The sequence below is a fragment of the Myripristis murdjan genome, chromosome 14 (assembly GCF_902150065.1).
Source record: "Myripristis murdjan chromosome 14, fMyrMur1.1, whole genome shotgun sequence".
Lineage (NCBI taxonomy): Eukaryota > Metazoa > Chordata > Actinopteri > Holocentriformes > Holocentridae > Myripristis > Myripristis murdjan.
The window spans coordinates 5,324,773-5,339,794 of NC_043993.1; the positions used below are offsets into that span (position 1 = coordinate 5,324,773).

Consider the following 15,022-nt stretch of genomic DNA (forward strand, 5'->3'; position numbering starts at 1 on the left):
GATTTGTTTTAATCCCACGCTGTCAATCACTTTTTGCTTACTGGCAGATATCTTTTTTTTTTTTCTTTGCTTTTCAGAATAACTCCATGGCAGCTGAATATTTTTTAAATTCTGCATGCTAAAATTAAGTGACCTTTTTATTCCAACTTTCACTTAAAACCCAGATTTTTTTTTCTTTAACACTCTTCCTCATATCCAGAGTGACAAACAGTGAGCGCAACACCAGAATAACCTGAAATTCCTAAAATAAATGTCAGATTTTGTATATATGTTACTCCAGAGTATTTCTTCTGCTAATTCATGCCAGGACATAAATAACAATACACACGACATTATGACAGAATGTAACAACATTTTACAGGCACATCTGCACGGCCTCACTGAGTCAGAGAGCAAACACACTCTCAGGCTCTCCAGGACGCCCATAAACTCTTTGTGGACCTCTTAGCTTTATCAGCTCAGTGAGTGTTTGTGAAGAGGGCTGGAGGGTTCCTTAATCAGCCTGATAGCACTGCACTCTGCACACACACACACACACACACACACACACTCACACACAAATACATCTGTCAACGTACAGAGATCAAACGGCTGTTGTGGCCACGGTCAAGGCCGGCCTCCATACCTTTAGGAGGGGCAGGTTGTTATGATAGCAGCGCTGTGAATTACCACGAATAGAGATGCACTTGAATGCCACTTGAGCATAAACGGTTCACTTCAAGTTCAATCTTGACTATTTTGTTTTTTTGGCCGCCTGACTCTTTTCTTCTTCTTTGACTTTTTTTTTTTTTGACCTTTACTTATCCAGGTATAAAGTTTGTTCGCTCTCCCCGTCCACATTTCCCAAGCAGGAGCTGGGACTCAAACCGATAACCGACTAGTCTCGCTATCCTCCAGGCGACTGTCGTGCCAGCAAAATTACAAGAGTCTAACAGGAGTGTATTTACAGGGGAAAATGTGACCTGACTTGCTCAGTGTTGCTAAGCGAGCAGAGATGGAAATTTTACGAGGCTGCCGGCCTGTAGGAAATGACAGATTCAAACCAAAACGATCCCCACTGGGCAGAATTTGAAAGTAAAATTGGAGCTAATGATAGTGCTTTAGAAAAGTGCAATGTGCTCAAAATCCTTAAAGCTGTAATATGGATTTTCTTTTTCACGTTAAAATAACAAACGGGGTGTTTCATGCATTTTGATGCCTGTGTGTTTCTGCGTGTGAATCAGCTGTTTGCTTGAAATTGGCTTCTCAATTATGTTTGGGATGCTCAGTTTGGGACGTTAAACATTTTTGGTGGGCGTGTAGCTTTAAATGTTTGGTAGGACATTTATGTTTTATGGTACATGAGTTTCGCATAGCATTTTATTAGGAACACAGAATATCTAACACTGAAATGTTGATTCTGATAAAATAAGCTTCACAGAATAAGCTTACAGAATGATTCACTGTGCCACATCAAAACAAATGATGTGCGTTTGAGTAACTAATGTCCTTGAGTTGACGAGGCAGTGACACTTTAACAGATAGGATATTTGATCATTTAGGATTACTGATTCATCAGCTTCTGGAGACGCTCGAAGATAAAAACCTGTTCAAATGACACTGGATTGACATTTTGGAGATACTGTGCAAGGTTTTCCCATGACGGAGAATTACAAAAGTACAAAGCATCGTCCAAAAATGACAATAAAAAAAGCAAGATATGGTGTATATATTCAACAACTGCGTGAAAACAATAGACAAGGCACTCATGGAGGCAGAAAAATAAGCAAAAATAAGCTGCCAATAATGCAAAAATATCACTGTTTCATTGGGCACATGAAAATACATGTGGAGCTACAATTATGCAAAGGCACAGAAGCCCTAATAACAATAAAAAAAAATGTATGGGTTCCAAAAACTGCATGCAAAGTAGACAGAAAAAAAGCTTACAGGCTTAAAACTTCTCTCGAGGAGCTTTGCTGTAAAACCATGGTGAAAATGCATGGCCCTCTGTTACTGCACCGAGGGCTACATGTCTTTTACTAACCATCAGATATCAGTCATGTCGTCAGCTAGCTCCGCGTTGACCAGGGCAACATAAAAAAAAAAATCTTAAAAACCTAAAGGAAATTTACTATTTCCTTACACATTTCATTTACTCAGTTAATTGGGTCACTTATGTTGGTCACTAAAATAACTTTCCAGTCAAAAAGCTAATGTTCTACCTGACAGATAGGCAGGTCGTATGCCTTAAATGATCAATGCCACCTTTCCATGGAGAAAAAAATCCAAAAGTCAGAGATAACCAAATAATAATAAAATATATCAAAGGGACAAAAATCTGAAGTGGGGAAAACATGAAGGCCAATACTTTGCACTAAAAAGTCCAGCTGACAAATCAGCTCCTCTTGAGTCAGGGCCAAAAACAGTCACATGAATTACATAACCACATACAAAGCATACAATCACAAGTGTGGACATGTAGCAGTTTTTTCACATATACAGTATATTGTTGTTATAACTGCTACAGCCATGCCCTAAAACCAGTTAATGACAGACTTAAGACTTTAACCAGCCAGATCCCAAAATTTGGCAGCACGTCCCTCTGCACACACTTTTAAACTGCATGACCCGATCAAGAGGAAAACTGGACTTTAACACAGAGATCAGCTGCAGAAACGCTGCCAGTTGTGACTCGTTAGTTGTTGAGAAGTGACTTAGGGAGAAATTATTATCTAGCCGTCCTTCACTGCCATCTAGAGGCAAAGACACGCCACTGCTCAAAGTTTTTAATGATTTCCTGCAGCGCTCCACGACTTAACTGCCATGTTTCTGTGGCTCAGCACCACTTTCAGCGAGGCAGAACTATTTCGGTCAAACATTTGGCGATTGCAGAATCACATTACGGCAGGAGGACAGCAGCTAGCCCTCCTTAAAAAAAAAAAAAAAAAGAAAAAAAAAAAGAAAAAAAAAAGAAGTCACAAATCGGGTTTCAGGGTTGTTGCGTTTTCTGTGGCGCTAGTGCCATTTCAGGGATTTTTCAATCTTTTTGGTTGAACAGATGAATTTTTTTTGGCCTGAAATGGAAAAAAACTTAGAATATATTGGCTTTGATTAAAAAAAACTGTATAACTGTGATGCACAGTGGATCAAACAGAGTCTACTCCTTTGTGTTTGTAATATGCAACAAAATGGAATCTGTCCATCCGTCCCCGTCCATCAAATCCAAACAGCAGAGCAGCAGCAAACAGAGACGACTGCCGGACAGGTTTGTCAGGTCAGGCGGAGAGGCTAAAGGCCACGTGAGGAATAAGGAACAAAAGTGAGCGAACGGCCTGATGGGAAACAGGTATTCATCTCAGCCACCACATAATAGGCAGGAATTGAAAAGAAAATATTGACAAAAGAAAAAGAGATCAGACTAGCTTTACTCCCACCTGCTGTGTGCAGAGGTAGTGGTGAGAAAAAAAAAAAAGCTCACACTGGGAAACAAACCATGAAACTGACTTTTGTTGTTTGTTGGCTGCTGTGGATTCAAAAGCAAATGACATTTCTGAGCAGCAGAATGAGAGAGAGAGGACCAGCTGGAGGGAAGAGTGACAGCCGGAGCTGACAGATTTACAGGCCGACGTCAAAATGATCCAGCGTGTGACTGGAGGCCGCCGCCGCTGAGGGCACGCTCCACTTAGGATTTGGCTCATTCCATTCCTTAACGCTGGCCGTGTGATGACAGCCTGCTCGCAGTTTGTGAACGCCATCAAATCACCAAAAAACACGAGAAAACAAAGACCAACTGACCACAGAGTAAACTGAGGAGATAGTTTCTAAGATAATGTAGATTCATCCTGGGAATAAAAGCCCAAGCTAATCGTTCAGGATCAATTCACTAAAGATGTGGTGTCATCCAAGAACTATGACCTATTAACCTTTAAAACATCTTTTGTTCGAGTTTTTTTTTTAAAGAGTAGCTATCACTGTTTCTACCTGGCAAATGTTTCATTTTGGCATTAAACTCAACAGGTTTTCATGTTCATTAATATTAATCAGATGGTTCAAAAGTGCCGTTTTTAAAATAATTTTGGGAACCTCCATCTCCTATTAGAGGAAAAAAAAAAAAAACAGTATAAAATCAATTAAAGCTGCCTACAATCACATTTCTTCCACCTCTTCATGATGACATCATGACTACGTAACATCAAATTTTACCTCCACCAAATATTAATAATGCTTTAATAAGGGTTGCAGTACTTCATACTGTCTACATCGTGTGTACAGATCAAATGTGATCCTGCACTTCCTCACTGTGTTTCTGCACCAGCACGGCTACGACGTGCTGAAACTGTCCCGTGCATGCATTGACATGAACCCCCACATGGGTTTGTATTAAATTTTGCATCTTCCTTGTTGTGCAGATGCATATTCACAACCTTTCAAATCTATGTTATATTCTATTCGTCTTTTTCCCAGCTGACGCAACAGCCGACGGGTGACTTCTGCACTGTGATCAGACGTTTCATCTCATTCATTCGTTCGTTCGTTCGTTTGTTCGTTCATTCTTGCTATCGTCACTTCACTGACAGAGATCTAAACCTGTTTTAGACAAGTAAAATCTCTACAATCTCCTGGTCTTCAGCTTACAGAGGTAAACGCATCGAAACCAGCCTTTCCTCTTCTCTCTCTCTCTCTCACACACACACACACACACACACACACACCTCCCTCCCTCCCTCCTTCTTGCTCTGAAAAGCGACTGAAAAGCAGGAGTAACCTGTTTGGCCTTCACCATAATTGCATGTCTTCCCTCTTTTTTTTTCGTCCTCCCTCCTGTCTTTGTTCCCTCTGGGGAAGCGGAGGAGGAGGAGGACAAGTGCGGGCATGTAGAAACACACAGAAAAAAAAAAAAACATTAGGAAAACTAATGCAGCTTCCACAGCTTCTTTCCTCATGTGTTTGGTGTTGTTTATCTCTATTATTGTTACCGGGCGTATCGAAACTGGTCCCGTGGTAAAATGTGCAGCATACACAGCAAAACTGACTGAAGTCACAGCTTGTGATCACAGAGTTGCAGGTTTGAATCCTGGTTCAAAAAGAGTAACTGACCTTACAGCAGCCATTTTGAACACTTTGCCCAGAACAGTGGCATGTAGTGTGACTTCAACACAAATGACCAAACAGTTATAAAATTATGCCACGTTCACGCAGGGGCGCCGTATATGGGGGAAAAGTTAGGACAATTCCAAGGGCCCTTGCCTGACAGGGGCCCCAAAAAATGGGTAAAAACTAATATAAAATTATTAAACCATCATCGAGTAAATAGATATATATTTTTTTTTTCCATGGGGCCCAAAATTCCTGGTGGCGCCCCTGCCTTCACGTCATATGGTACTTAATAAAAGTACTATCTTTTGAGTGGTGTAATTACTACTAGGATGTATTTTTTTAAAGTAAATAATGTATTATGTATGTCTAGAGTGGTGACCACCGAATGTAAATAAATCCACGTGTCCCCCAATTTTGGGGGGTCACATGGATGGGTTATTAATACATATGGGAAAATGCAAAATTATCATGGTTATTTTATATGTTTGAAAATGCAATGCCATCCTGAAAAGGTCGTTCTTCCGTGTTTTTAAAGGGTCCCAGGCCAAGGACGTGCACTACAGCGTGCATGTCCTTTTCAAGTCTGCCTCGATGGAAGTGAAGCAAACAGATCAGATTTGCTTGCCGGGCATTGGATGGACGAGTTCAACTTCAACGCAAAAATGAGGACAGAATTACACAATATGATATGACTGCACCATAAAAAAAGCTACAACGCATTGGAAAGCTGATACCAGAGAGATATTTAGGTCCCGCTTTCACAAAACAACACACGGAGCAGTTTAGGATGACTCCAGCTTTCATTGTGGTGTTACAGTGACACAGGTTTAGAGAAGCCCTTGTCTTACCTGTGTGTGTCCTTTGGTGTGCCTTCAGATGAGAGCTCTTTGTGTAAACTTTGGTGCAGCCTGGAGAGAAGACAGAGAGAGAGAGTTTAGGTCTAGCAGCCGGCGGACACACGCCGCCTGAGTTGGCTTTGGGTATGCAAACTTTGCCTCGGCCATGGAGTCCGAGGGAGACAATGCTCCATTACTGAACTTATTTTTTCAGCCGTCACTCAGCGAGAATCACACTGAGACTTTTTATTCCCCAAAGAAAACCAACAACCACACACCTGGAAAGTCACAGAAGTGGATCCTCCTCTTCTCCAGCTCAGGATTGTTCCGCCTGTTGTACCTGGGACCCGTCAGGATGCCCTGCCCGTGTGTCATCAGCAGTGCATGATGGGACATTCCCGGCACCTTCAGCCCTGCTGCACGCTGCTGGTAGGGCGGAGGCAGCTGCTGATGCTGCGGCGCCACGCTCAGCAGCTCGGCCTGGGTGTCGGGGCTCCCGGGCTGGGAGTTGGGCGGCGAGGGCGGCAGGCTGTGGGGCTGCTGAGGCGGGTGGGCCGGAGAGAGCTGGTAGTACACGTGGTGGTGCTGCGGCTGCTGGTGTTCGGGCATCACGTAGTCGCCGTTCGCTGCGGTCAAGGCCACGCTGCCGAGGTTCAGCATGGTCCTGCTGCCGGTGGAGCCGGACGGCGACTGGCTGCTGTGGGACACGGTCATGGTGAGGTCGGCGCCGCTGGCGATGGGCATGTGGTAGACCTGGGGCTGCGGCGCCGGAGGCCCGATGTGCAGCTCTGCATCCAAATTTGGCTGCTGCTGCTGCTGCTGCTGCTGCTGGGGAGTCAGGCTGACCACGCCGCCGGCGCTCATGTCTGGTTTGATGAAGAGGTTGTTAACTGCTGGCTGCATGTTGAAGACGGAGGTGAAGTCCGGCAGGGCCTGGGTGCCGGTGGTGGGTGCGGAGCAGGGCACCTCCAGCCCCGGCTCTGTCTTGATCTGCTGGGCCTTGCTGTTGGGTCGGTACAGGCCCGTGCGGAGGTGTGTGGTGTTCGGAAGTATGAGGTTTATGTTGAGGCTGTACGGCGCGGCTGGTTTGTCCTCAGAGAAGTACTCGTCGACCACAGAGGCGCTCTCCCGCCGGTACTTCTTGTCGCCAGAGGCGGCGGCGGCACTGGGGTGCAAGAGGGGGCTGCTGATCTGGGGGAGATACTTCTCCATCTCCGAACGAGTCTAAAGAGAGAGAAGAAGAGGTGAGGGGCTGTCACAGTCGATTCAAAATGTACACTGACAATGCATTTACAGTGTCAACCTTTCATTCTCAATTACATCCTGCATACACACATTCATCTTAAAGTCACCATGAAATCACCTCACGAGCTCTACTTCCTGTAAAACAGATTATCTTAAATAGTGACATCATCCTGCACTACCACACTGCAATTTTTGCTTGTTTCATTGGCAAAATTTGTTTCTTGTTTCTAGCTAATTTTCACTTATTTCAAGTGAATTTTCACTTTTTCCACTGGCAAATTTTGCCAATGAAACAAGCAAATTTTCACTTGTTTCAAGTGAATTTTCACTTGAAACAAGTGAAAATTGTCTAAAAACAATTTACTTCTGAGGTGATCATGTCTTATTTTAAGTGTAATGAGATATTTTGACTAGAAATAAGACATTTTTGACTTGAAATAAGACAAATAATCTTGGTAAGATTTTGCGTTTTTGCAGTGCAGATGTAAATTTAAATTTCAATCAATAAAAACCATTGCAAATCTTCTCTTATGCACCTGTCCCTTCAAATAAAACTGGGCTCCTCTCCTAAACTGACATCCTGCTGGGTTGGACTTAGGGTTTGGTCTGTCCCGTTGGTTTTGCATGATCCTTCCCGCCCAAATGTCCTGTTCCAACAGGAATCACATCAAACCAAGAGAGAAAGAGTCTATTTGATGAGGTCTTTGAGGAGGTTGGTGGTTCCTATTCTTGAATGGTGAAAAACTTCCCCGCTTACAGAATCTCCTTTCAAATTCCTGTTTTTAGCCCCGGACGCTTCACATCAACGCGCTTCCTATAGTGCGCAGGTATTTTGTGAATAATTGACTTAATGAATCACTGGGAGCGGGTGTTTCACTACATTTCCCTGTTTTACATCACGGAGAACACCATGACATGGAGCCCCCGGGCCAGAGGCAGAGATTCGGAGGATACAGGAATGAACACAAATTACTGAGTGAGGGAGCTTCATCTCTCTGGATAGAGTTACACTTTGACAACACTTGACAGGAGAGGCCTGAGGCGGATGACAGGCGTTTGTGTCATTAATACAATTCAGGTGGAACTGCATCCAAGAGCAGAGTACACTTAGCAGGGCTAAACTTGATTCTGCAGCTAAAACACATTACACACTCTAGCAGCAGGTGTTTGGTTTTCAAAATCTGATACGGTTGTGAAAGTGGAGGTAAATCACTATGAAAAATGGAACATATCCATATATATTTGTATATGTTATGTGCTTGCTGGATAAAAGGATCCACTGCCACAACACGAGTGCAGCAGCAGCAGCTCCTGTTATTTGTTTAACACAGACACCGATAGCACATTTGTTTAACTGCTGTAATTATTTTGAGAGAGTAACAGGCTGGAGACGAAGATAAGGCAGCTCAGCTCCTCCAAATCGGCGGTTAATAGAAACAAATAAAGAAAAAAAAAGTGTCAGAGGGAGGGATAAAGTGATGAGGGGGATTCTACGACTGAAATTAAAGGTTGTTTTCTGTAAAACATTGAAAAAAAAAAAAAAAAAAACACAGACAGAGAGAGTTGAAGCAGTGGTGGTACCAGGACTCCCTCCTCCAAACCTCCTTCATTCCTCACATTCCTGTTTTCCAGTGGAGCTCACTGCCCTGGCAGCACCAGGGAACAGGACCGAGCACCGCTAAAGGGGAATTTCACTCATATTGAATTTTCTATTTTAGCTGCCGTCGTCCTGCTCAGCTGGTCTCGACCACATACCACATCAGACTCTGTAAGGCTTCATTACAACCAAACGTGAAAACTGAAACACAGCAGTGGATGGAGACTAACCCCTAATGGCGGTCCTTGGTGGCAGGTGACGACACCACAGAGAGCGGCACCCTGCCTGCCCCCATTAGAGGTTAGGCTCTGCACAAATTTGGATTTGAGGTTTGATTATGATTTAATTAGATAAGATAAGCTTAAATGTCTCTGTGGAGAAATTCTCACCAGGCAATCAAACTCTGCCACACATTACATCTGCCACACTGTGCAGTCCTCTTCCTCTATTAAACAATATAAAATAATTTCCTCCTGAGTCTCAAAATTACAGCCTTGGTAGTATCAGAGGACACAGATGAGCTGGAAGGCAGAAAAAAAGAGAGCAAAGAAAGGGAAAAAAAACAAAACAAAAAACAACTGCGCTTTTGAAATCACTTCATTTCTCCACAGATCAGGAACTTAACTTAAGAAAACCTAAACCTATGTGATTTAGACTTTGGTGGGATTTCATTCTCTCTGATTGTGATGTGCAGTGATTTTTAAGGCCCTCTTGTTACCGGCTTGTCAAACATAACCTGGAGAGATGTTGGGGGTAAGCGACCTCTTTGTGCTGCAGCTGGGATTTCAGTGCGACTGATAAGATGCCAAACCCCGACCGACGTGCCGTGACGCACACTCCATTCAATTACAGCTTTATAAAACCAAATCACAATTCTTTTATCAACTTGTTAAACTCTAATAAACTCCAGCAGATAAAACATGATGTGTATTAGTAGTAAAATATGGTAATAGGTATGAGGAAAAGGGAAAAAAAAAACACTTATCACCCAATCTGTGCCACAACTGATTTCACAGTGCAAAGAGAAAACAAATAAAACACCTGTCTGTCTGAGAGGGGATCATATTTCTCTAACCACGATTTAAAAAAAAAAAAAAAAAAAAAAAAAACAACAACAACTGAGTGACAGCAGATAAATAGACATAGATAGACGTGGGCGGGCAGTGCACTTCTGAGGAAAATGTGGGACAGGAAGTCAATGCCCATAAAAGCATCAGCAGTTCATCAAGGAACAAGCTGAGAGAATATAGAGCAGCAGGACGGTGTGTTTTTTAATCGGGGTCAAATGATGTGTGTTACAGCAGTGAAAGTGGATTAAAACACACATGCTGCTTTTGTTATTTGATAAAAGAAAAACTGGACTGGCAGCTGTGGGAAGAAAATAAATTGCAGGTTTTCTTTCTTTTTCTCTGTCTAACTAGCAGGCACTACGCATGTACTTTTCATGCTGATTACCTGGTGCACCCTCTGTGTGTGTGTGTGTGTGTGTGTGTGAGTGTATTATCTTTCAAAGTCTAGCAGGCAGACAGTTCAGAAGTGCATATGGTGTTAAGTGCAGGAGCTGTCATGCTGCAGCCACACACACACACACACACACACACACACACACACACACATGCGCGTGCACACACACACAAAAAAAAAATGCACATGCAAACACAAACAAATCAACATGAGACACACACATCACCACAGAAATACATAAACACATGCAAACAAGCAAATGTATGCACGCACACAAGCACACATGAATGAAGCCATGCAGGCATGCACATACACAAACCCACACACACACACACACACACACACTGCAGGTAAACAGTGAGTTCCTTGTGCGGGTGTGGCAGATAGATGTAGTGGTGATGCATGAAGAAGAAGAAGAAGAAGAAGGAGAGGAGGGAAAAAAAGAGCTAACCCAAACAAAGGGGCGGGCATGAGAACGACGGAGTGAAACCTAAACACTGTCAGGTAAAAATAGACCTGAGAGACGAACAACAGCAACAAGCCACGCAGATCACAACGCTGATGAATGGATGGACTGACAGGGGGCGGGGCGAGAGAGGGAGACATGACAGAGAGAGAAGAGAGGGAGAGAGGGAGAGAGAGAGAGAAACATTCAAGCCATGTGAGCGCAGAAAATACAAAACTCATCATGAAAGTGACAGTGGTGTGTGACCGAGGCTGCAGATCTGTTTCTAAAACCGATCAGGAAACTCAGACAAACTCCTGACGGGGAAATCAGACTGTGATAAATCCTCCGTGCTGGGATCTGGATTTTTAAGGTCACTACACGGTTTGACTGGAAGCTGCAGATAGCTCATATTTTGCACCGATATTCAGAAATATTCACCATTTGCATGCCAATAAATTTAAGCCTAAATCTAAATTAGGTTTAAATCCAACCCTAACCCGTTTACAAGGGAACACTAAAACATTTTCGTACAACTGAATGAATAAATATTAAATGTCTGAAATGTAAAAACAAGATGATTTGCTCAAATGATTGACCAAACTGTCTGATTCCATTCACTAAGACCACTAAGATGCCAGGGTTGTCTTTGTTTTCTCTGTTCAGATCTTTATATAATTAATACTTTGGGTTATTCTTCAGCTGCAGGTCTGATCACTTCCAGTAAGACTGTGGCTTTAGTTTTCACACTAACAACACAAAATAAGTAATTGAAAACAAAATATTCAGCAAGGGAATAATCATTAACTTCAGCCCTACATGTGGTATTTATTATGACAGCCAAGAATATCCCAAATATGTAACAGTGGAAGGGCAGCTCTGAGCCCTTCGGCTGCACAGAAAAACCTTCAGGAAACCTGAGGAGCAAAAGCTGCAGGAAGAGAAAACAACTGATTTCCTGTATTACTCAGTGAGTTTGAAGTGGCAAATAATGTGATTATAAAAAAAATTGAATATAATCAAAATCCGGAGTCCTGGACCGGCCCGACCGATTCTGACAAATGACCCAACGAGGTGCTGATGCGTTCGAGGTCCCGTCCCAGCGCAGGATAATGGGCTGCACAATGGAGCGGAGAAAAGCCATTTCAACGTTTCAACACTGTTATTCTGCAACGCCATGTCGAGTGCCAGCCATGTCAACACAGTGGAGGGATTGTAACACGCACACACACACACACACACACACACACACACACACACAGTGCAACCTGCTGATTTGTTTTCATACACAAAAGCTGGAGGGCTTTATGGGCACTTCAGCCAATGAGGTCAGTTCTTTGTGTGTGTGTGTGTGTGTGTGTGTGTGTGTGTGTGTGTGTGTATGACAGAGAAGAAGGGTGAATGAGTGTATTTGGGTGCATGTATGTGTGTGTGTGTTTACATATGTGAGAGTGCAGAGCTATTACAGGTTTGGATTTTTCCCATCGGTTGCCACTTTTACATTATTTTCGAGTTTTATTTCATTTCTAATTGAATTTTGATTGTTAGTTTCCTCTTCCATTGCTTGTTTATGTTCGCAACAGATAGCGAGTAATACAAAAATTCTTCACATGAATTTTGAATTTTTGAAGTGTTCATTAACAAAGAAAAAAAAACATATTTCAACTTTTATTTTATTATATTCATTATATTAGTTTTACATTACTGCATACAACTTTAGCTTACACTTATATTTGATTACTACAAATAAACAAGATGTTTTAGTTTTCTCAGTTTTAATGTTGATTTCAGTTTGCAATATCGCTTTTTAATGCCGACCTAGTTTTTATTTTTGCTTTGATTTATGGTAATAACTTTGGTTATTTGTGTGTGTGTGTGTCTCCAAGTCGGTGAATGAGCGACCATTTGCATGTGAGTGTGTGTGTGTCTGTACATTTGTGTGTATCTGCACGCCCGTGTTTCTATGTACATCTATGTGCATGTCTACATGTGTCTAGATTTCTGTGTATGTGTGTGTGTGTGTGTGTGTGTATGTATTGACAGGTGCATGCAGGTCTAATAAATGTACTGTTCATCGCTGCTGAACACACACCGCTGTGCCATCAGTGCAATCTGAGCGCCTGGTGAAATGGAAGACTTGGCTATTTACTGAGAGAAGAGAAGGGAAAAAAAAAAAAAAAAAAACAGAAAAATAGCCTTCCTCTTTCATTGCCATTGAGTGCTCCTGTATGCCGGGACACAAACAGGCCCTGTGTAGCCGGGGTGCTGGCAGCTGTAACCCTTGGGTGCCCTTGGCCACGTCCCCCAATGACCTCCGTCTGCTGCCTCGTGTGCCGACTTCTCCCTCTCTCTCTCTCTCTCTCTCTCTCCCTCTCCGTCTCTACAGAAACAATGTCCTCTAAACGGAGACAAGCCTCAGATTTAAGTGTCAAAGCCTCAAAATTCAAGTTTGATATTGGGGGTGAGTGTGTGTGTGTGTGTGTGTGTGTATGTGGTGGTGGGGGGGGTATGTTACACAGTCTATGCCTTATGCAGACTACAGAGTGAGGAGTGTCTTCAGGTTATGAAGTTGGAAGGGGGTTTGGAGAGGAGAGTGGAAGTGGATTGGTGAGAGACACTGAGCAGTCTGGATGATGAGGAGGGAGCAAGTGAGGCGAGGAGCACAGCGACCAGAGCGGGACAAAGGGAAGAGCAAATATAATCAGGGTGCTGAAAAAGAAGCCGTGGACAGCGTGTTATGAAAGACGACCGCCATGTTGGCAACTATTCTGTGTCCTTACTATATCTTTACCACACTTTGTATGCTTTTTACTTGGAAAGCTGATGCACCTTTAAATTTTTTGTTGGTATCAGATAGTTTTGTAATAAATACTGTGGTAAGGTTTACAAAAAGGTTTGCATGTATGTATGTTTGTTATTAGACAGCTCATTTTCAGTCAGTTTTGGACATTAAGTATTGGGACTGCTTACTTTTTATTTTTATTTTTTTATTTTTCTTTTAAATACTCTCGTGATATTTGTATCAGGTCATTGCTGTTATTATTGTTAGCATTATTAACATTATCATCACTACCACTATAATTACTGTGAGCTTGCAGTATAAGTCAGTATATGTATGCATGAGAGGGTATGTTCTGTGTATGTACGATATAAATAAAAAAAATTATAAAAAAAAAAAAAAGTTTTGGGACTGCAAGAGAGCTGAAATCCTGTAAAGGTAGATGCGTTGAAAGCTTTGAAGAGGCTCGTTGATTTTTGGATGTAAAATTACAGCTCAGGTCCAGGGTTGGGGGTGGCAGGGCCCCGAGTGATATCCTTTAACGGGGCCCAAAATCCCAGCCTGAGTGAGGAGAGCAGCCGAGGGCCAAGACGGACTCGGTTAATAATTGGAGAACATGTACAACTGCTCTGCTATGAATCCCTTCGCCTGATAAGAAACAGTCTCTTATCAGCTGCCTTCTGGGTAATGGGGAAGTGAGGGGAGGGGGGTTTCTACACTTCCAGCCCTTGTTATACACATCCTTGAAAGGCTTAGCTTGGCCTTTTTTTTATTTATTATTATTATTTTTTATTAATTTGATGGTCTTTTATTGTGTTTCTGTACTCCTTTAAAGTGTGAAAATCTGAACTCGGGGGGAAGCAAATCACCTGCAAGGCCTTAAGCTTTTAACATTTTACCTTCCTTTAGTAATAAGGACACAAGTGGGTAGTTCATTCTCAAAAGAAAGAGCCTCTGCTGTGTTGAAGGATATTAAAAAACTATGGACTGAGCTTGTCCAGACATCGATGAAAGTCTGGGGAGATAGAACCTGAGCCTAGATAGTATCATTTATTACATTTTGTAATTCACTGTGGGATCCATGTTGCTGAAGCCACTGCATCGATAAACAAGATAATCAAGATAATCAAGATAATCAAGATAATCAAGATAATCAAGGCAAGGATTTGTTACTGTCTCTCAAACCAGTCGCCTGCTAAATCATTTCCAAACAGAGGGAATTATAAACTTTCCAAACGCAACAGGTAGCTAAATACGGTATATCCAATCGGGGCATATGAAAGAGACCAGTTTCACAGAGAGGAACTGAACCTTTTCCTTGAGTAAAATCCTTTTTTATTTTTTCTTTTAGTTTAAGATCTTTCTCAATTCTTCTACAAGCACCAGAAGCCTTAGAGCTAAGAGAGGTCATCCGTCTGCAACAGGCCTCTTCCCCGGCTAATTGCAAAACAAATGGCTGCTTCTGCAAACTAATCCCCTCTTTTATGGCCGTCAGGAATGCGGAGAGAGGAGCGACTCGCAGTGCGTCCGGGTCGCCCGTCTGCTCGCCGTGAACCGAGGGAGCACGAATCACGCTC

General features: G+C 42.6%; 1 protein-coding gene across 3 annotated transcripts in view; it reads right to left on the bottom strand.

Moving 5' to 3' along the window:
• klf5l (Kruppel like factor 5 like) overlaps positions 1-15,022 on the bottom strand; it is a 67,925-nt gene that overhangs the window by 26,774 nt on the left and 26,129 nt on the right. For all 3 annotated transcript variants that reach the window (XM_030068212.1, XM_030068213.1, XM_030068211.1), the window contains 2 exons: positions 6,194-7,139; positions 5,928-5,987 (listed from right to left, as the gene is read on the bottom strand). In XM_030068212.1, coding sequence (XP_029924072.1) covers positions 5,928-5,987; positions 6,194-7,139 — 1,006 coding nt within the window. The remainder of the gene's footprint in view (positions 1-5,927; positions 5,988-6,193; positions 7,140-15,022) is intronic.